We start from the raw sequence: 22737 nt of genomic DNA, 5'->3' as shown, positions 1-22737 counted from the left end.
GGGAAGAAAGAAAAATAAGATGACCAGGAAATGTGGGCTTGATCCCGCAAATCCTTATTTCAGTCAATATCCTAAATGCTTCTGCAGAAGTTTTAACCACATAAGGAATTGCAGAATTGTGCTCCTTCACATGAATTGCTGCAGCTTCCCCCACCATATTCAACGCTTTTTTTTTCAGAAAGTTACTGTTTTTCTTTGAAGATATTTGATCTTTCATATATATTTATACATTTAAGGATTTTACATACCCAGTGAATCGGAAGCATACGTCAAATGTAAATAAATATCTAGGGTGCGCGCTACACATTATATCCATATTACAAGCCTGTGAATAGTAGTCACTGCACATGTACCAAAACCAATTTTCGAGGCCTATGTATTGCCATTTTGAACTAGATGATACAAATCTCTTCATCAGACCAGTTCTGGGGTCTAGCACTACTGCCACGATTTATTTCCGTTACTGTGTACAAAGTGAGTTAAAAAAGCAGGTGCCATAAAAATTGGTCATTTACTTTTCATAAAAGAAGTTGGTGAAAATATGGAATTCAAAACGATTATTTGAAAGTTTAGACCAGGCCTTCCTATTGAAGAGCGTTGAAAACGAAGTTATAAGCACCTGAAAACAGAGGTATAAAATGGACACCCTGACAACGAACTATTAAAATTCTAAACCAGTTGCAGCATCTGGATACCAATGCAGTTCAAATGATAGATATGAAGACATGACAAGTGTACCACTACCATACGATTTTTCTTTTGTGAACATACATTTTTTCCCCCCGATGTTCTTTGAATAAGGTCTCTCGCCAAGAATTCGGACGCAGCAATTAGAAAACAGAAGTGAACAGAAAACAAGTGCAACTAAGTCATTAGCTCCCGCTATTCGAACAGTAACTGAGACACTTCAATCCAAAGAAATCTTGACGATAACATATTTCATAAATGAGCAATTTAGAAAAAAAAAAAAATCTCTGTTTCTCTTTAGTGCTGTTAGGACAGAACAATCCTTTCATTTAAAAAAAAATCAGGAAGATGCAGTAATTCTATCATGAAATTCAAGATGTATGAAGTCAAACTATCGAAGAGTTGATTGTTCAGCACTGATGTTCCTACAAGATTTCAACACCAAGGGGTTTTTTTTGATAGTTGGGTGATGTCGCTTTCCATTTTAAAATCAAGAATATGCTCAGGTTTAGACGACTCGATAACTAGAGGACAGCACCTGCACTGAAACTTTTGATTTCTTACTTCTACCACCCTTCTGGCTAGATTAACACACCAAATTCATTAATTACAGAGTTGACATACTGTGCACTTTGTTGCTGATTGTCACAGGAGCTGCACGCGAGAACGCAATCGGACATCGTTTATTCGGTGACACAAAATAGGTCCATGCCTCCCCTCAATTTATAGGTTCATCCCCTCACCGAAGCTACTTAAAGCGCACACAGAAATCAGTTCACTTTCTTCCCATTTACACTCTGAAGAGTTTGCAATTAAAAAAGACAAAGCCTTTAGCGACAACCTGTGTGGAATAAACAAAAACTTGTTCAATAAATGCTTTGTATGTTCAGCCAACAGCTGCTTCATCTTTTACTGTTAAATCCATTATATTAAAAAAAAAAAAAATCCACAGCCAGCTTTCTTTCGCTGTTTCTTATACAGTTTGAGCTTTCTGTTAGCCCCAAACCACACCTGGAGACCAGTACTCAAAGATATGTGACTGTTGATCTCACAAGGAGTAAAAAAGGGCACAAGACTAAGGTCACCAAAGCACCTGGAGGACATTTCCACTCTGGAATCGACACCCTATGCGGCACAGTCAGCTGGCCTCATGTCAGAAAATGGCATCTCTCCAAATAGGAGAGATTTTCCACCAAGTAGGAAGCTTTAGAAATGAGAGAAATACAAGTTTTAAAATGTTAGACTTTCTAGGATGGGGGTTTTTTTTTTTGCAGTTTTTACTTGCACAACATTCCCACAGGTCTAAGGGGAAACTGGATCCTGGGGGATGAAACTGTCTCAGGTACCAGAGGTGACTTCTTAGAAGAGACAAAAGCTGTTTTTGCAAAATGACCTATAGAAAGTAAAACTTGGTAACAACTTGTAACGACTTGACCTTCCCATTCTGTTTCCTGGTCTTTTCCTGCTTTTATATCACTCCCTAACTCAGTTCTCATTTTTTTTCCTGGTGGGTATATTCAGTGTTGTAACTCTTTTCCTACATTCACAATTACTTGCTCGTGAAGTATTTAATATTTGGGGCTGACTCTACAAGCAAGAATGTTTACTGCAGACACTAAAACGCTCCATCAGGCAGCAAAAAACATGATGGCACCACCAAAACAAATGAGAAACCATCGGTTGCACAGTGTTGCTGCACGTGAATCAGTTTGCGCTGCAAATATTAAAAATGCTCAGCAATTATTAACATCGGAAAGTGGAAGCCATATGTTCTTGCTTCTTTTAAAACACAATTAGAAACGTAGAAGCACAACATTTATGCCCCTCCTAGGCAAAGAAAAACACTACAGTAGCGTAAAATGCTACATCTGCTTTTTAAGAACTCATTCTAAGCTTCTGTGGCTTTTCACTCCCCTGTTTTAATATCTGCTTACGAAAACTGTTAATAGTTAACATGAGTAAGGTGGGAAAATATGTAATCTTTAATGGAATTAAACTCTCATTTAGAAATTGAGTGATTCCTCATTGTTTTCAGTCACAAGCTTGCTTAGCACAGCAGATAGCGAAGGAGTTCCATCTTTTTGCGGCTCTGACAATTCTAGTTCTATAGCAAGATACATGCACTGCTACAACCCAAATGAGTAAGAGTCACGGAGTGGTTCTGATAAAACTCACGGAGAAAGAGGTGGGGAAACAAAACCAAGACTTTTAAGGCCAGAAGACAGGTAATTTTTAGACCTAGGTTTTCTAGAGAGGTATTCAGTAAAGGCCTAATGCCAGTTTTATTACAAGAAAACAGAAGTGCTTAATGACTGACTAGTAAATACAATATAATGGAAGGGGATGGGGTGGGGCAGGAAAAGGAGAACTCACTCCTCGGTGGCAGCAGCAGTTTTGGTGCATCCATTGCCGGCAATGGACATAAACACCAGTCAAAAATCCAAATCTCAGAGCAAAAGGATTAATAAATGCGACCTTCTCGGATTTCAACGCTGGGCAGATCTGTTTGAGCCGTGTGTGTGCTCCGACACGTACAAATGCTACAGCCTGCATCTTAATTCGGAGTAAAGAGAAAACTGAATGCTACCCAAAACAAACTTCAGCTCTGCTCTTCCTTATGTGCCTCATATTCTTTTGGTTTTTTCTTTTATCGTCTTTATTTTCTTGAATAAAAGCACATATCACTTCATGCCCACTCAAAAGTTGATGAGATGTCTTGGAGTCAAGCGTTTTCTCTCAGCAATGCTGCGTTCTTGAAATCAGTTGGTCACACGGCAATTGTTAAAATGTATTTTAAGAAAATTCTAATGGCCAAAGGCCAACACTACATTCAAAACCTGCTAATACATCCAGGCAGATAAGTAAAATCAAAACAAAAAACACACACAAACCCCAAAGAGAAAACCTCCAAAAGGAAAACTGTTCCATTTGTTTACTTCAATTTGAAGTAGATATTAAGAACATGAATGGACCAGTCGCGGTTTATTTGAAAGAAAAAAAAATCCCTCGATCCTCTGATGCACTGTCATTCTGTGGTCAACGCTGTTCGTACAAACGCATTTCACTCAGGAAACTCCAACAGATGGTGAAAAACCTCGAGTGGCCGGGTAGCTACTGCCGGGTTCTTTTTTTGTCTGTCAAAAGTTTACAGCATGTCAAGACGCCGTCCGACTTACAGACTGACTTCACAGCGACACGTCCTCCCTCCAGGCGCCGTGCATCGAAGAGCAGCAGATGAACTAAGCGCGAGGTCACTTTACAAACTCCTGACTAGCGTGTTTCGACTGTCAAAAACGTCATTACAGTACACTTTACTGTACAAACACTTTAAAGGATGTTTATTAGGAAAGTCTGCAAGTCATAATGGATAGTAGAGTTCTTGTTTATGGTACCTTCTTGGCCTCTAATAATTGTTTGCCTCCAGTATTAAAATCAAACTGCTTTTCCATGAAGGTGATTACTAAAATGAGCTATGGTATGTTAACCTACAACTCACAAAATGCAACAGTACAGACATTAATTTGTTTTTGTTTTTTTAACTGTCTGTTAAGTTGTAATCTAAGTTGTGAACATTTAAATATAATATATATCTCATATGAAAAAGCTAAAGCACAAGTGCTTCTGCATCCCCCCCTCCCCCCCTTGAGCCAAACCCACCCCAGTTCCGGTTTGGGCCCTGACCGATTTGGAATGCTTTCTTAGGCCACCCATTTCCACAAATTTGTACGCACTCAGGAAATATAAAGTCAAAAATATACAAATCTCTTGTTGTTATAAGGTTTTTGTGAGTGAAATTACCCAGGACCATGGACTTGGAAGGAGAATGGGAGGGGGGTTAAGAGAGGGAATTTACAGCAATCATCTTCAAAGTTCAAAACTGGTCACTTCACAGAAAGACTGCAGGACTGGTGAAATTCTTGCTTCTAAAAAGTGATACTGTAGTGGAGAATTTTCTAGGAAAAATAAAACAGCTTTTAATAACTGGCCCGCTGGTATGAGCTACCGTGGAATAAATTAGCACAAAAATGGAAGTCTTATAACTGTTCACTGTTACAGACGTAATCAACAAGGTCAGTCACTCTCAAAAGTTCGTCTTCGTCTTCCTCCGGCCCTACCGCCTCCTGCCCGCTCCCCGTCCCGTTGGGTGCCAGGCTGGCGCTGGCCGTGCTGTCCTTGGGTGCCTGGGTCTTCTCACTGGGTTTTCCAATCAAGTTCTCAATGGTTTTACCTGGGCTCTGTCCGTTGGTGGAAGGCAAGTCCACCAGGCTGTAGTCCAAAGGGCTCTCTACTTTCCCTACGTTATCAAAGTCATCTTCGTCATCGCTTTCTATCCGGTAGCAGTGCTTCTTGGCGTTGTCTTGAGGAGCTTGCATCGCTGGCAGCTTATTTGCAGGAGCAGGGTTCCCCGCGTCGTCGTTGGCATTTTCGCAGTTGTCTTCGTCGTCTGTTTCGATTCGGTTCAGCCGTTTGCGGACAGGCCTCCCTTCATCTTCCTCATCCTCTCCTTCTTCCTCAGAGTAGTCGTCTGTACTTCGCCGGCGTTTTCGAATCAATCGTTTCGACCCCTTTGTGGATTCGTCGTCCTCAGAGTTCTTAGATGTGTAGCTCTCTGGAATAAGCAGCAGACTTAAAGCCGTTAGCAAATCTGAGCGCAACCAAAACAATTACACTTTATTTTTCACCTTTCACACTCATTAAAAAGCCATTTCTCTCTCTCACCGCACACACTTCCATCTCCTTCCTCAGTTTCCCCAAGCATGTCAAAATACTTGCATTATTTCTGCTTTTAAAATCAATTGGTCAAGAAGCAAAGACCAACAATTTGTTGATATTCTAGTTTCCCATATGAGGAATACCAGAGGCTTTGGAGGCTGATGTGTTCCCCCCTAAAAAACAAAAACTGCATTCCAGGAACCGTATCCCTCATTTCACAGCACCTGCTTTACACCCTTCCAAAAACTAAGATCCCAAACAAGAGCTGCACTATCATAAAAAGATCTAGATCTATATCTATATATATATATATACACACGCACACGCGCAACTATTCCCCTGCTACTCCCAAATTATATACAACTTCTTCCAAAGCACATGAACACTGCCTAAATGTCACCTGAAGTTTGCTGCCCTTTAACAGAAGCCTTTTGGTTTTTTTGGCAAACTGGAATATCACCTACACGCTGACAGCCTTTCCACTGACCCTTCATGGCTTTGGTGAGAAAAGATGGAGACTGAAAAATTAAACGGCAAACACCACTTGATGTCTCCATTAGAAATGCATGTGAATTGTCATTTTAAAGGGTATTATTTAATGTAGGTTCAAGTTTCATGAGACTCCGTCAGAGTTGCTGTATTTTCAACATAATTACACTTCCAGTAACGCTGTTACATGTTTTATAAGACATCATGGGAGCTGCGGGAGAGTACTGCAATGGTACTCACTGGTGCTAATTTTAATATGCAAAAAATCAGTACGAAAAACACCTGAGGAAACGGAATTTCATGGAGAAAATACATTGTTAGTCAGGCAGCAAAAAACTCTGCAATTCTTAGCAGAGAGCCTATAGATCCTCTTCCAAGAGCAGACTATATTGAAGTGTACGATTAAGTTTGAGATATTATATGGTTATATTACATACTTGTTTCCCTTCATCTAAGAGGATCCGCTAACACTCTGTAAATTCAGGCCAGCACTTCCAAAACTTACCTACAAATCAGGTGTGCTCGGCACTTTCTGAGGAAGCCGGACACCCATTGCAGCCCTAACGCTCAGCGGCTCTGAATGCCAGACCTGAGGTCTCGTAAGCTCACCCAGAATGCGAAGCATCCAAAAGTTGCTTTTGTAAAAGTTAATTTTACATCTGAACGCACACCAGTCGCTCATGGTGTGACTGATGTTACAAGAGCAGGTTAACTCTGTGCTTATCACAGCTACTTCAAAGGGGAGATGGAATCAATCTTAACCACCAGCACAAATACAATCAGGGCACCAAAACTAGTACTTTTAAAAAAAGAGAGAATCTTTAAAGGCTCGTGGAATGAAGCTTTGTGACCTTTTAACAGAAGAGTGGCCAAATCGTTACATGAATGCCAATTCTGGGATCCCAGCACAGAAATTTGGACCTGGATGTCAGGATTAGGGACGATGATGACTTTGAGAAGTGACCGTAACAGTGCACCATGAAGTACCAGTGGCCTGTTTCAGAAGGAAACAGTTTCTGAGAAACACCACGGAATTCTAGAAAGAAGATTCTCCAAAATCTCTGAATTATATACAGTTTTCATGCTAATGCTGACATATATTAGCTCCTGCAAAGAGTAGACTGTTCATTTTACCTTCACTATCTGAAGTGGAGAGCCTCCGTTTATGAACTCTTCTTAACTCCTTCCCGTATCGGACACTTTTCTGTGAGCCATCGCTTTCTGAATCTTCCTTATAATTAACTTGTCTCTTCTGATTCCGTCTTGATCTTCTCCTCCTGGTTTCCAGATAATCGTCATCACTGTAATCTGTGTACTCACCACTCTCTGTAAAGAAGAAAACAGTGATGTGAGTTACTTCATTACAGCAAAACTGCATAGTTTCAATAATAAAAATAATGTGCTCTTCCAACACCGGAGCATCCCAGCCATCATGCCTGATTACCCTGACCCATTCCAGGCTCATGGTATTGGTTCCAACCATTCATCACCAGTGTAGAATTGCCCGATTTTAAGATCTTCTCACAAACCTTTTCCCTGTCTCCCTCAAACTCCTCCAGAACAGGTTTCCTTCCAGTGTTTTTCTTCCCTCAGCTCTACTGGTGCCACAGATGCTGCCTCTACAATTCCTGACAGTTGAAACAACCTTACTGAATCAGAGTTGATGATGCATGTTACCACTGACACTGGAAAGTCCTTCCTGCTTTTAAAGTTTAAATAAATTGTATTCTACTCGAACACTTTTAAGAATAGGTAGATGAAAAACCACTGACAAGATGAAACTCCAGGTAAGACCCGAGTTATAGAATTTAAAAACAAAACAGTCTCACTTGATCACGTTTGCGTAAAACAGAAACGGTACAGAAGAAACTTACCATCATTCACAGTTCCTCCTGCACCCGTCTACTGCAGCTCGTGTCTTTAAGAATTAAAGTTATTTACATCACCTGAAAATAGCCTTGAATCAACTTTAGCTGCTTTTTCACCGAGCTGCGCCAAAACAATTATCCCAAGATACATTTCGATACGTGTCACATACTGTTCCTAAGTTAGTGATTGACATGACCACAGCTCAAAGCAACACCCTTTTTCCTTCCTAAAATGTTAGAGAAAGAATCAGAGCAGGACAACAACCACCACCACCTTCTGAAAGAAACTCCGTCTCTGGAGACCAAACACAAAGCCACTCACAGCGCACCTTATGTCTTTAGCTCAAAATAGGGTTAAGGCAGGATCCTGAGGGACAACAACAGGGTAAAAGACCAAAACATTGGGACTATACTCTTAGATACATAAGGAATCAGTTGATTTTATCACAGGTGTGTGTCCACCAGGAAACAAATAGTTGCTTCTGTGCATTAGAGAATAAACGAACAATCAATGCTCAATGGTTTCAATCCTCTAGGTCCTGCCAGTAGCTCCATCGCTAAGAGTTTACGATGGGTACAGTGACGCATTCTGGACAAGGAGACAACTATTGTCAGCACATAAAACTATCGTCATCTATCCGTGCGTGAACCCTCCTGTTGGAAATCAGCACTTCAAAGCAACTTAGGCCGACATGATCGTCTACATTCTAGAGACACACGTAAAACACCAGAAAGGTAACACACTGCAAAAAGTTAAAGCTCCAGTGTAATTAGTACCCTAAATTCATAATAAAAATAAGTAAAAATAAGTGGCGCTTTCTAGGACTGAGTCTCCAGTGAAGCAGAAACATGGAGGACAATCTTCAGAGAAAGATGTTTATCATGAAAGGTGTAAATATTGCATAGGGATTACACTCAAACTTCAAACTGGGCAGACAGCGAATGAACTGGTTGAAGGACAAGTAGAACAAAGTGAATTATTCACTTCTCCTGTGATGCAAGAATTTTTAGTTAATAAAGATCAAAAAGGATAATTGTGGAAGAGACAGATTCAAGGTGTTATTACTTGCTTTCAAGTCTACCAGAGAACACAGAGTGCCAGAAAACTGAAGGAATTATTCTTCCATACAAAATAAGGGAAAACGTTTCTTTCAGAAGTTTCTTCGAAGGTATTCGGATGGTCTTCAAGTAGCTAAAAAGTGCATTTTTGCCTCCATCCTTTCTCTTCCCTACAATCATGTTCCAAACAGGAAGGTACAGGGTAGATGAAACCATCCGCAAAGGCCTTTTGAATCATAACACATACATTCATTTAAATATATAATTACTTAAAATGCTGAGAACCTCATATTCAGTAGCAGTTTCCTGCACAATATTCACAGCAGAATGAGAGGCAAAGTGCTTTAAAGCAATGGTGACACCTTAGTTAGTGTCAGTCATTATGGGAAATCGAGACTTCCACTCTTCCTCTCTCCAGTATAGAGTAAGACTTCTTATGCTCACCAGATTCTCTGCTTGAATTCTCCTCAGAATCCTCGTCTTCGTCATCTTCAGAATATTTTTTCTTGACTGTTTTCCTTCGTAACCGCCTGCTTTGCCTCATGGGCCTGGAGAGGTGTCGCCTGGAAATGCGGGCACAGAACTCCGAATCGCTGTCTTCGTTGGATGGTGGGTCATCTTCGCTTTCATCCAGATTCTCCTCCGATATAACAAACTCATCCTGAGATCTGTTCAAAGAGATACCACAGACAATAGAGACAGGTATCAGAAATAACAGATTGAATCAGTATTTCTATTTTACGAGTAATGCATGAGCACACTTGAACGGATCAATGCGCTATTAATTCTGAGATTTCCGCAAGCTATACTCATTGATGGAAATTTCCAGCACATTTAACTCAACTATTCAGGGTGCCACTGAAATGCCCTCAGCACCGTCACAGGTGAAAAACAAAGCTCAAAATTTGCATCTTTGTTGTATAGATTATCCATACACTTGGTAAATTGACTCAGTGACTGGTGTAAAGCTTTAAATGTTGATCGTAAAGAGCCTAGAGCTCATGCTCCATTATGTTTCTTCACTGAGGCATAAAGGATGTCTAAAATTATTATTAAATTTCTTCACGGTGGGAGTTCTCCAAACTGAATGATGAGAAATTCCACAGAGAGTTTCAGTGAGCCAGAGCAATACTCATTTAGCATTTAAAGCTTCACACGACAGTGTTTTCTACAGTATAAACCACCTCTTTGGCTGTTTTCAAACTATCTCCTAGAGAGCAAAAATCAAGAACTGATTTCAGAACCTGCATGTCAAGTTCTATGTGCTGCAAATGGGGAAATTTTACACTTCCAATTTTGAAATGCCAATCAGGCCCAATAAAAATCCCACAAAATAGGACATATTTTTCAAAAGGAAACAGCCAGCCTCATTTTAGCTGCATCTTTGTTAAGGATTTCTGACAGACAGTCGCATCAGGAGGTTGTAGCATGGAGGGTGTCGGTCTCTTCACCCAAGTAACAAGTTATAGAACGAGAGGAAATGGCCTCAAGTTGCACCAGGGGAGGTTTAGATTGGATATTGGGAAAAAATTCTTCCTGGAAAGGGTTGTTGGGCATTGGAACAGGCTGCCCAGGGCAGTGGTGGAGTCACCATCCCTGGAGGGGTTTAGAAGACATGTAGATGAGGTTCTCAGGGACATGGGTTAGTGACAGTGTTGGGTTAACGCTTGGACTCAATGATGTTGAGGGTCTTTTCCAACCAAAATGATTCTATGATCAGTGAGAGGACTCAGCTGCTTCACTAACATAACCAGGTACAGAACCCCCCAGTGCAGCCTCATACCAATAACATTCCCAGAACACCTTTTGCTTAAAGTACAGATTGGATTATTTCAGCACATGTATCCAGAGTGCAGTTTTTCCAGTACAATGATGTTCCTCTAAGCAAGGAGGACTTTTGCTGACACTGTGCAGAGCTGGTCCAGCACTGGGCACATGCTCCTAACGATCATTTCAGAGTCACAGAAGCCTGTAGCGGTCTGTGACTTGTGGTGGAAGTTCAACTGCAAACTTACCCATCGCTGATCTTGAATTCATCCTCACTCTCTTCTTCATCCAGATTACTGTCACTATCCAAGTCATTTAGTCGCCGTCGTTTCTTGCGCCGTGCTGCAGCAGCTCTTTGCGGTCGCTTGTTTTCTTTCCTTTCTTCCTCCAGGATTGTGGAAATGTCTTTTCCACGGTGACCTGTGATATTAGACATGTCTTTGCCTCTCCCAATGCCTGAATTCAGTGATAGAAAAGGGGGAAAAAAAGAGCAAGTTGATTTTTTGTTTATACACTTCTTCCATGCCTATAGCTTCAGTTTGTTCTCTGTAAAGCAGAATATTTTTTGTCATGCAAGACTGTGTCTGGAGTCTTGTTCCTGACACACACAGCCCCAGCTGTGCTCCCCTGGAAATACTGAGGTCCATGTGGAATGAGGTCCACGTCCATTCTGATACTCAACCCCACCCCACATTATTACCTAATGCCTTGTGAATGGGCAGTTATCAGAAAATACATCATCTTCATAATGCTTAAAACCCTTCTTGGGAGATGAAGTGTTGCAGTTGCTGTTTGGCCAGGGAGTGGAGTTCCTGAAAAGCTGGTTTTGCTGTTGAGACTTTGTTATGTTTATTATTTTAGTATCTTTCTAATGAGGAAAGGCTGAGAGAGCTTGGGCTGTTCAGCCTGGAGAAGAGAAGCTGAGAGGGGACCTGATCAATGCTGATCAATAACTCCAGGGTGGGCGTCAAGAGGATGGACCAGACTCTGTTCAGTGGTGCCCAACAACAGGATGAGGGGCAACGGGCACAGACTAAACACAGGAGGTTCCATCTGAACATGAGGAGAAACTTCTTTACTGTGAGGTGCCAGAGCCCTGGACCAGGCTGCCCAGAGAGGTTGTGGAGTCTCCTTCTCTGGAGACATTCAAACCCGCCTGGACACCTTCCTGTGTGATCTGCTCTGGTGACCCTGCTTTAGCAGGTGGGTTGGACTGGATGATCTCCAGAGGTCCCTTCCAATCCCAACCAGCCTGTGATTATACAGGCGTGTTACAGACATGCAATTTTCAGATTGTCTGTGTACATCCACCAAGCTCCTGAAAGCCAGTGTTTTTATGGAGATGCCACAAGCCAAACAACTGAGGGATGATGGTTCATGGCAGTTTTCTCCATGCAGAAGCACAAATCCATCTATACCTCTCAGATACCATTGAAGATCTCGCTTTTGGATCCCCTATGTTGCCTTAATAAGCAACAAAACATAATTTCACTTTATTCACGTACAGCTGAGAAGTGCTTATAGATCTGAGTTAATATTTTTAAAACCACTTTGTAGACCCCGTCTTTAAAGCAGACCAGTTTGTGAACCCAGTTTTTACAGGTGACAGATGTCAATAGCACCAGCTGCCATTCCAACCTCCAATCCAAAACTTTGCAAATTAATTCTAAGAGTCTTCTTGTCATGCTTAGCCATTGCATTCATATATCAAAACATGTACAAGCTGAGTTTAACTATCAAGACCAAATCCTTTTTGGCATCTTTTGGCAGCCTGACATGGCCATTTCCAGGAGAAATATATTGAGTTTGATTCTAAAAAACACAGCAGTAAAAATTGTAAACTACAAAGTTTAAGAGGGACGACTATATTTGTTGCTTCTCGTATCAAAATAAATTTGGTCTTAATCTTCTTATCACCACTGCAATGAAAATAAATATCAGAAACATACCTCCTCCATCAGCCTCCTTGATATCATCTTCAATTGCCTCATCAATTGCCTCATCAAATTCATCAAACCTAAAAGTAACAGCTTTCATTTACCACTTGGAAGCACACCCTAATTAAATTATCTTATGAAAACATACCTCAAAAGCTAAAACTGTTCTAAGAAATCACACTGCACAGACAACGGGCTGGATATATAATAACAGAAATAATGGGCTGGATTGATGATAAAAGAGCAATTTTTATTTAAGGTGTGTTTCTTATTTCTACTTGCTAGCAGATTATTCATCATTGCCTGGCTGTCTTATTATTGATCTATGTGAACAGAACACCACTTTCATTTTATGTAACACACCACTGAATTTAACAATATATAATTTGAAAACTGTTCAAGATCAGTGTCATTTTTCACACAAAGCATTAATAATTTTTTCCACACCTTTTATTAGATGACATACGCACTACCAATTTGCAAAACACATTTTCTGAAAAGCATCTAAAGTGAAATTATTCATCCTCAATTTTCCTTGAAAACCTATTTCAGATCGCTTCTTTCTCCTCTTAAAGCTCGCGATAATTATACTTTATGGATCTGCAGCATCCTAAACTGAACAGATAAAATATACTGTACACAGTAGAGACAAATATACATATATACAAATCAGCTAAAATGTCATGTTGCGTAACTAAACCGGCCAAACAAAAGCAAAATATTTGAGTACATTTGTCCTGCAGCAGCTTTTATAAAAGTGCGTAAGTCTCTGCATGCCGAGTAACTCATTTAAAGGGAAGAGTAAATGGAGGAAAAAGGATCCCGTCCTTTTACACAGACGACTTCAGTTTGTTTCTTCAGTTATGAATTCACATCCCATAAAAAAGGATTGTTACCTGTATCACCAAACAGATGCCTTGAGATATAACATGCTGAAGTCTGAATTTCATTAACGACATAGGGAAGACATTTTATTTAGATGCAAGTTTTTCTTCTCATTTAAAGAAATATTTTTAGGTTATTATTAAATAATTAATTTTATTAAATTATTAGATTTTTTCTTTTAGATACAAACAACTAACTATTGGACGATACTTTGATTAAAGATTCAGTTTCTTGGTCACAAAAGAAACATTACAGTTATATTTATCTTGCTCCTCCATAGTAACCTCCAGCAGAACAAGAAAATAATAGATCTAATATTACTCTGTATTCCAACAGTAAGCAGAAAACACTTTTTTCCTTTAAAAATCAGGTGATGGATTTCAGGTCGCTTTATATTCCCTAAGAACAACCACAAGGTATGTTCAAGGCAGCTTTACTCAGCAAGGAAGTAACTCTGAAATTATTCCATCAATAAGATTAGTCCCACATGACTCAAACGCTATCTTCCCTCTACACCGCTAAAAAAAAACCAAAACCACAAACATCTCTTTAAAGTGTGAGAAATCACTTCAACGCTTTCAAATCACCCCTAACAAATAACCTGAGCTCAAACATGAGCCGCCAGCTCCTTGTCCCTTAATGGGACATGATTTCTTCTGCTGCTGCTTTATTTCTAATTCAGATTTCTGACAGATGACTCGGGTGACAAAAGGTTTGCATCTCTTTAGAGAACCAGAGCGCTGCACAACACAGATTTGTCTGTCAGCAGAATAAGATGTTCAGCATCCATTAATATTTTCCCCCGCTGAAGGAAAACATCCACAATTCCCACTGACACCAGCAGGACTTCACTGCGGACACAAAAATCTGAAGTGACGTGCTGACAAGTGCAATATTTTCACAAATTGTCTGTATGACTGAGTCATTTTGTATCAGAAGATTGATTTTTTTTTTTTTCCCCAGAGCAACATTACACAGAACATTCTTTCCCATAAAAATTACTGTCTTTGCACAACATGCGTCCTGCTGAAGTCACACCAGAAGCCTGACAGGCAAGATTTTTATTCTCTTGCTCAGATGCTGCCTGGCCAGTCACGAGCATATCTGCAAATCTATATAATCTTACAGAAATACTTAATTTCCCAAAGCAGCAATGGCATTTTTGTTACTGTGCCTTTTGCTGTGAATTTTCAAAGCTACCGAAAATCAACAGCTAAGCAAGGTCGGGCTGAGCTTTCTGACTGACCACGACTTTAACCATGGAGCACCTCAGGGTATTATTCAGAAAATAGTTTATAAACCACTTGGGTAACACACTGAGAACAAAAGATAATATAAAGATCATGCTGAATTTTGTAAACTTTAGTGACCTGTTCTACTTTTAGAATGCAGAGTGTCTAAATATCTTGGAATTCTAATTTACTAATAGCATTTTTATCACAATTTCTCTAAAGAGTTACAGACCATTTTTAGACACACTCTCTCAATCACATTTTGAATTTCATGCCCCTTTCATGTAAAGAAGCCATAAGGAGGGGAGAAGAGAAACATGAATTTAAGGCCTTTAGACACAAGTCTGCCTTCCAACAGAAAGGAGAGGTACAATTCACCTGCTTTAACTTACTCCAGAAATTTCAGTAACGCCAAAGCCTTCTCCAATATTCCTGAACAAACTACCATCTACACTGTTTCGATTTAGTGCATTATCCCTTCACTAGAGCATCTCTTACGCACCTCTGCATTACCACTGCAAGCACAACCAGTATTCAGAGGAAAGAACGAAAACACTCGAGTTGGGGCTCGCTTTTAAATGTAAAAGCGCATACAAGAACCAATGGGTTGCTTAAGAAAGTGACAGTATGAGTTTTCTTGGTTTTACAAGCGATTTAAAAGAGCTGCCGACCTGTAGCTTATGCACTTGCGGGTCCTGGTAGACCTCCTTTCAAGCAGCTTTGATTTGGGCTTTTTGGAATCTTTCTTCTTTTCTTCCTGGCCTTCAGGTATTTCTGGCTCCTGTTCACATAAGACAGAAGCGTCAAAAAAGTTCTCTCCCTCCACACTCGTGACTCAACTCGTACAATACCGGTATTTGTATGATCTAGAAAACTCATCCACCCAACACAACACATTTTCCTTTAATATATTAATAATGACTTGTTACAGCAGAGTTTACATGAACAAGTGCACATATTGCCCTTATTGGTGACGTAATTTTGCAAATACAGCGTTTAAGGGTTCAGGCTTGTGATTGTGCTACAACACCAACGGTGCCTCAGGTGCTGCTCCCAGGACTAATACATGCAGCAGCTGAACAAATTGTTGGTGGCATCTCTGCATACAGGGACACCTTGACATGGTGCAGTCTCAAGAAAATTCCACACAGATTAATTTTATGACATTGTTTCCAAGTTATTAATTAAAAAAAAAAAATCTGCCCCCAGGCTGAATTTTTCAAATAATTGCTCCCAGCCAGAGACTCTTCAGCAAGTTTGTAAAAGGTGTTATCATTTTTCTGCTATCCAGAGACAAGGAGAAAGTTGGCTTTATTACCATCAGTTCAAGTGTAAAGTCCATGTTTAAAACAACCAATAGTTTCATTTTAAACTATTACGCACAGAACAGATTATAATTTCCAAAGACATTTGGCTAAGACTTCAAAGGAATCGCTTTAAAATATATTTAAGAAGTGAGAAGAGGCCATTATCCCCAAGTAAAAACATTTTTCCTCTTCTGTAAAAGCATCTGTTAATAAAATACTAAATGTTTATACTTTTTAACCATATGCAACTTCAATATACAGTTCTTGGAGACAAATTTAATACTTCTCATAGATAATACATATGCCCCCCGAATCATAAGCCAGAAATGTTTGTTGCCATCAGTTCCAATGTAAAGCTGTGACAATTAGCTCAGACCTAGATAATTATACAGCAGACAGTGTTAAATAAACTGAATCCCACCTTTATAAACTACAGATGAGTGGAGTGCTCTACGCAAAACCCAACTGTAATGGGTGGGGAGGTGATTCTGCGATCCTGTGTGACACCAGTTGGCTCTAATAAACATGATAAACATCCCTTGTTTCCTCTGCTAAACCCAATCTCAGTCTAAAAGAACCCAGAATTCTTTCTGACCTGCATATAGATTGGTTTTCCCTTCCAAGATGCTACTGGCACTTCTGACAAACGACTGAGAAACTTCTTCCCTGAGAAGTTTGGAAAATAAACTGATAATACAACAGGCACACAGTAACTTACCTGAGGGGGAATGATGTTCTCAATACTGATACCCACGTACACCAAGCGTTCTTTTCTTTAGGAGAGAAAAGAGAAAATAAGCTGACAGAAAAACTGCAGATATCTAAAATAACGCTGTAATTAGCACCGTTTGAAGCTCCTACTATCGCCAGGCAGAAGCATCCCAAGAGGATGCTCCAACAGAAAACAGTTACTTTAGTTGGAATTATGTGCTAAATCTCACACGATTCCATTTTCCTACCTGCATAATGTAAGAGATTTCCAAAGAGTCATGACAAACAACAGTACTTGAAGATCGCGAGCACAATGGAAATGATTGAATTGGGGTGTAAAAAGCAATTAAAACAAGTGAAAAATAATAATGTTGTGATAGAGATTATAATGTCAGATCCGTAACTACGAACGACCCTGGAGGTGCTGAAAGATGAAATGGGAATTCAAAAAAAAATCACACTGAACTGGAAAAATTCCCAAAGACAGGATGCAATCCAAAAACGACAAGTTCCAGACTTCAGACTCGGGCAGGAATAATCAACTCTAGAAACACTTGGGAGCAAATAACGGCTTGTGTAGCAATTCTTTGTCAGAGGAGAACAGCCGAACAAAGCTCAGCGGAGTCAAAATGCTGCAGAAACAGCTGTCACCAAACTGGGTGGGGAAGCGGACACTTGGGAAGACCTGGAGAGGTCGGAGGAGCGAGCTAAGACGAACCTTATGAAGTTCACCAAGGACAAGTGTAAGGTCTTGCACCTGGGCAAACAATCCAGGCTGGGATCTACCCCGCAGGGGAGCGACTCGGTGGGGAAGGACCTGGGGGACAAGCAGCTCGATGTGGGTGACCAGTGGCTGCTGCAGCAAAGGACAACGGGACGCTGGGCTGCACCACAGGGGCATCACCAGCAGAGACAAAGAAATCATTGTCCCGCTCTGCTCCATGCCTATCAGGCTAAACCTGATATATGGTGCTCAGTTTTGGTCCCTGCTATGCAAAAAGGATGTGGACAGGCTGGAGAGGGTCCAGAGAAGCATCACAAAGATGATCCAAGGAGTGGGAAGCCTCTGAGAGAACTGGGCTTGTTCAGCCTTGAGGAAAGAAGGTGTAGCAGAGACCTCATCACCTTGTTCTGGTATTTAAAGGGTGGCTACAAAGAAGAGACTCCCTTTCTGCAAGGAGTCACATGGAAAAGACGAAGGGTAATGGGTACAAGTTACTCCTGGGAGACTGATTGACACAAGGGGGAAATTTTTCATTATGAGAACGATGAGCCATTGGAATAATCTCCCCAGGAAAGTCATGGATTCCCAAACCTTGGACACTTTTAAGATTCAGGTGGACACAGTGCTGGGTCATCTTGTCTAGATGGTGCTTTTGCCAAGAAAGGTTGGACCAGATGATCCTTGAGGTCCCTTCCAACCTGGGATTCTGTGAATGTTACAGATGGATGCGTGAAGAAGACAACAGCCTACAGGAGAAGCAAAGGACACCTGCCATGGCCACCAGCCCTGCTCACATGTAGCTGGAGTACTTGGTGCCATCCGGGCACCACACATACTTCAAGAAAGACGTGATCCAGCCGAAGAGTTTAGAGCAAGTCAGTAGGAGTTACAATGGTGTAGCAGACATACAGTGCTGAGAAAAGCTGAAAAAATAGCGTAGATTGGTCGTGTGTTCTCTAGACCAAAGACAGGAGAGAGAACAGCACTCAAATACAGGAAAGACTGTTTAAGGAAAAGTGGGATGCCCTTCCTGTCCACAGTAGGTAACAGGATTAAACCAAAGTAGGTAAGACTCAGCTTAGACAATCCCAGTAAGCTTAGCTTGCCTCACCACAAGCATCCAGCATCATCTGAATTGCCCTGGGCATAACCCTGGCTCCTGGTCTCTACTTGCAGCTCTCAAAGGACACAAGTCTCCTGTAGGTCTCATCGTATCTGTCAGTCCCACCTAGAGATGCCTTGGAGATCCCAGAACCTCGCAAACAGCACCGGGTGCCAATCTTCAGGGTGCTGAGCTGAGCTTGCAAAAAAAGCAGCCTGTCGGGAAGAACAGCAGGGTACTGCAACAGGCCGGGGTTGGCAACCAAATTGCCATCACCTACCAGCCTTTTTCTAGAAAAACAAGTGGTAATTTAAACAAATTAAGACATCAAAGAAAGCTGGTGGCATTTACTGGGCTCCGCAAGGACTCTAAAAGCAAGACACGTCTCTACAGATTTTTAAATTATTTACACGCATGCTGAAGAACAAACCTGCGCGGGCACAAGGTATCTCCAACTTTCAGGGTCCAGTGAAACATCATAACAGTTGAAATGAAATCACACAAGAACCTCTTAGAATCACAAAAATCTCAGATTTTGGGCTCAACCTCTCCTGGGCTTCTGAGCTCAAGAGTCTCGCTCAACCAGACCCAGACTCGTCAAGTTACAGTGAGCAGTTGCGTGGGCACAAATCACATCACACTCGAGTCGCAACAGGATGCGTCATGTACACAAGTAATCTAGACCTGGACACCAACACCTGGGATGCATATTAATTTTAGATCCATTTGCTTCATATGTGCATTTTTTTTTGCAAATAGAGGCATCTATGTGTAAAAACTGTTTCCAATAGTTTCATTAATTTATAAAGAATCTAAGTAAATTTCAAAAGTCTTCTGACCAGCACTATACATTTTTATCAAAATAACCTCCTAGAGAACTCTTTAGTGAAAGATTTTCGCATATTATTTTCTTAAATAACATGAACAAGCACAGTTCTAAAAAGCTTGTTTTTCAGCCAGAAAGATGATGAACTTGGACAAGTCTGTATCATTAGATCTAAATTAAAATATCTGGCTGCGTATAAAAGTAATTGGCTTTGTCTCCTAATGTCGGTTCTCCAAACTGATAGATCAAAAGAAATCTTCATCCCTCTGAGCACCACGAGACTGGTTGCATGAGGAAGAATTTTGTCATACGCTGCAAAAATCACTATGCTCTTGAAAATGAATTAAAATAGCATCTTAAGGCAAGGAATACAACTGCTAAAATGAGAAAGGAACTGGAAATGTGCACATTTTAGTATTCAGCAACTGTCTTTGATAGTTTCCTCTACCTCTCATTTTTTGTGATGCAAAACATCAGGAGACAGGCGAGATGAGGAAAAGTCAGCTGGTTTTTAAGTGTGATCAGTGAGGCTTTCAAGAGCTGCTTTTCTTCTCCCTGAATACCAACTGCTTAAGAAATTATCAAATAAAACAAGCCAACCCTGCTGAGAGAAAGGTCTTAAAACGAAATGCAAAATGAAGTAAAAAAATGCATTCCTTATTAGCATGTAGCACATGAAGCTCAACACTTTAAACGTTTGATCCAAGAGGTCTCCAACATCAGGATGCAGGTAAGAGCTGAGTAGTTGTAAACTCTTACTAAACGAATCCAGAAAACATCTTCTCTCATGTAAGCAGCTGCGAAAGGTGCTACAGGGAAACCACGGAAGTGTGTGTGAAATTTTATTTGGTCTGGCAGAAGCAGAGAAGTGATTTTTGATCAAGGAGTCAGTCTGTGACATGAACTAAAAGGGATCCATAAAAGCTTTAACAACTACTCCTTCAAGCTGGCGGTACGACGTGATTATAGAAGTCAGCGCGTACGTGAGAAACCTGAAATTCAGGCAGGTTCTTGCAGTAGCATCCTGAATTCATAAACAGAAGAAAAATAAAGGTATCACTTTGATCTATGTATTTGTAAGTCAACGTGAAACCTTAAGTTTTCATTAAAAAAAAAAATTCATGACGAAACGCTTTGGGAATGCAGAAGAATAAAGCTGAGGAGCTGAATGAATTTCAGTCAGATTCCTGAAAGCTGGAGAATAATCAAAAGAGCACAACAGTATCACTACTTCAAAAAGCACAATAATAACACTGGCTCAAAGAATCTACTAAGTGTGTGTGCCCGTGAGGAGACAGTCGGTTTTCTTCTCTTTGCCAAAACGACAGACAATACATCCTGCAAGTTTACACAAACGTCACATTAAAATATTTCTGTGCCTCAAACAACCAACCTGCTTGAACTTTTACACCGAGCTGTAATAAGGACTATAACTTCTCCTTCAGTCTTTTTACCTTACAGTTTGCTAAAATAAACCACTATTAAGTTGCAAGACTTCAATGTTCAACTATTGTATTGTGAAATCTCTTATAACCCAAGCTCTTTTCTCTCAAGAGACTCAAAAAGTAATTAGAAAAAAACCAGTCTTATGATATACAATATAAAACATTCGGTTCATTTGAGTATGAAGATCAGATTCTGAAACATGTTTAACCACCGTTCTGCAGACTGAAAACTGCTATAGTATCGTTTGCTCTCCTCTAACTGTTAAATGATCATATTTTTATGCAACACTAGTGACTTCAAAAAAGCAAGACAGACTGGGAAAAACTTGGATTCCGTGTAATGTTTGCCAGCAGAATATTTACCAGAATAGGCCCAAAAATATTGCTCAGTAGCAATAAATCTTCCCACCACAAAGTAAAGCAGAAGACACAGCTCCTTTGTGTCCCGCACTCCTGCACAGATGGAGGCTCGCTCCTAAAAATAGCTCATCGCTCTGTTCCCAAAGCTGCAAATTCACTAGAATTGGCAAGCCAAGAGTAATTTTACTACAGGGTGATCTAGATCCACTCTGAACAGAAGCAGCGATGTCAAGAGCAGGGGGTACTTGATCTGTCACTGTCATCGTTGCTGCTGCAACGATAATAACAAACGGGAGATGTGAAGGAAGCTGGAAGCAGCCAGGGATTGTTCTCTGCTCTTCCCAGAACCAAATGTATCTGCCACAAATATAAACCCGCTCAATCACTTTCTTTAAAAGGGTCTCACTTTCTGGTGAAATTTGCCTTTCAACATACAATTCATGTGAAGTCTTGTTTAATAATGCATACAGATGTTATTAAATTTTGCAAAGTACTCAATATATGTCCTAAAAGGTATAAATTATGCAGACCATGTTTCATGTCCCTCATTTTCAGGTCTGAAAACTGCAGATAGCATGTTCCAAATATTAAGGATGTTGTTCATCAATGCAGCAGCCTGGTTTGCATTTACCCTTCAGTAATGGCAGGGGACACAAAACTTCATTCCAAGTTGCAACTCTGCTGACCCACTGCGCTACAGCAATTCCATCGTCTTGTAAATTTAGCAAAATTTAACAGAGTCTGAAGCAACAAGTCTCTAAAATCCCATTAATTCAGACCATCTTTGTTACAAAGTCGGGACTTAACCTCGTGTACAGCAGGAATTCTGCACACAGCTGCCAGTATTATTAACACTTGCAGCTGAACCAGCAGTGAAAACCATTTAACTACTGGTATGGGAAAGCCAAATTTGTGTTCAGGCACCTTGACCAAAGTTTAATACAAATATATTTGCTTCTCTTCCCCAATTTTGGAGCTTTTTTCCCCTTCTTGCAACCTCACCCAGCACTGCACCACCACCAACCTCTCGAATCAGTGGGAAGTCAAAACTGGTCTTTCCAATTCCCAGTCTTGTCGCTATTTTCCCCCCAAGCTCCCGTTAATTTAATGCTTGTTGAATTACTACCCCTCTGTACAGCAGCTTGCGGTGAACACAACCAACCAGTAGTACCTGCGTTCCGCACGCTCCTTCTTTTTTAAGACAACGTCCAGGTCTTGTAATTGTTCTTCTAATTTCTCGCAGAGTAATTTCTAAGGGAAGGAAACACAATATCAGTTTCTTTCATAACCAACTGTTTTCATGTTGAACTAATGTTCAGACACTTCAACTCAGCATTGGAGAAACCTGAGGATTTCATATATATATAATATACACATACAAAGCTGAGTGAGTACATGCACAATGATATCTGTCCCTTAATTCTTGGAAAACACGAGTCTGTGGAGACCACAGTAAAAAGCAGAGATACACTCCAGGATAATTTTCTCACCAAATGTTCCGTATTTTAGAACACAACTTAATATTTAAGGAGCCATATGTAAAAAATTGGTTTTTGTGGACAAATTGTGCCTTATTCCAAGTTAACACCCACATCATGCTATTTCCAAGGATGATCTTCACACTT

At 40.4% G+C, this 22737-nt stretch overlaps 1 protein-coding gene across 1 annotated transcript in view; it reads right to left on the bottom strand.

Moving 5' to 3' along the window:
* Window positions 1-4340: 4340 nt before the first annotated feature.
* The window catches only part of RSF1 (remodeling and spacing factor 1), a 60259-nt gene continuing 41862 nt past the window's right edge, over window positions 4341-22737 (bottom strand). The window contains exons 9-16 of the mRNA XM_065646589.1: window positions 22284-22363; window positions 16663-16717; window positions 15309-15418; window positions 12533-12600; window positions 10832-11039; window positions 9261-9484; window positions 7024-7215; window positions 4341-5296 (exon numbers count right to left, since the gene is read on the bottom strand). Of these exons, the coding sequence (XP_065502661.1) occupies window positions 4722-5296; window positions 7024-7215; window positions 9261-9484; window positions 10832-11039; window positions 12533-12600; window positions 15309-15418; window positions 16663-16717; window positions 22284-22363 (1512 nt within the window). The 3' untranslated portion in view covers window positions 4341-4721. The remainder of the gene's footprint in view (window positions 5297-7023; window positions 7216-9260; window positions 9485-10831; window positions 11040-12532; window positions 12601-15308; window positions 15419-16662; window positions 16718-22283; window positions 22364-22737) is intronic.

This window comes from Caloenas nicobarica, chromosome 1 (assembly GCF_036013445.1).
Source record: "Caloenas nicobarica isolate bCalNic1 chromosome 1, bCalNic1.hap1, whole genome shotgun sequence".
Taxonomy (NCBI): domain Eukaryota; kingdom Metazoa; phylum Chordata; class Aves; order Columbiformes; family Columbidae; genus Caloenas; species Caloenas nicobarica.
This window is presented reverse-complemented; position numbering and strand designations above follow the sequence as displayed.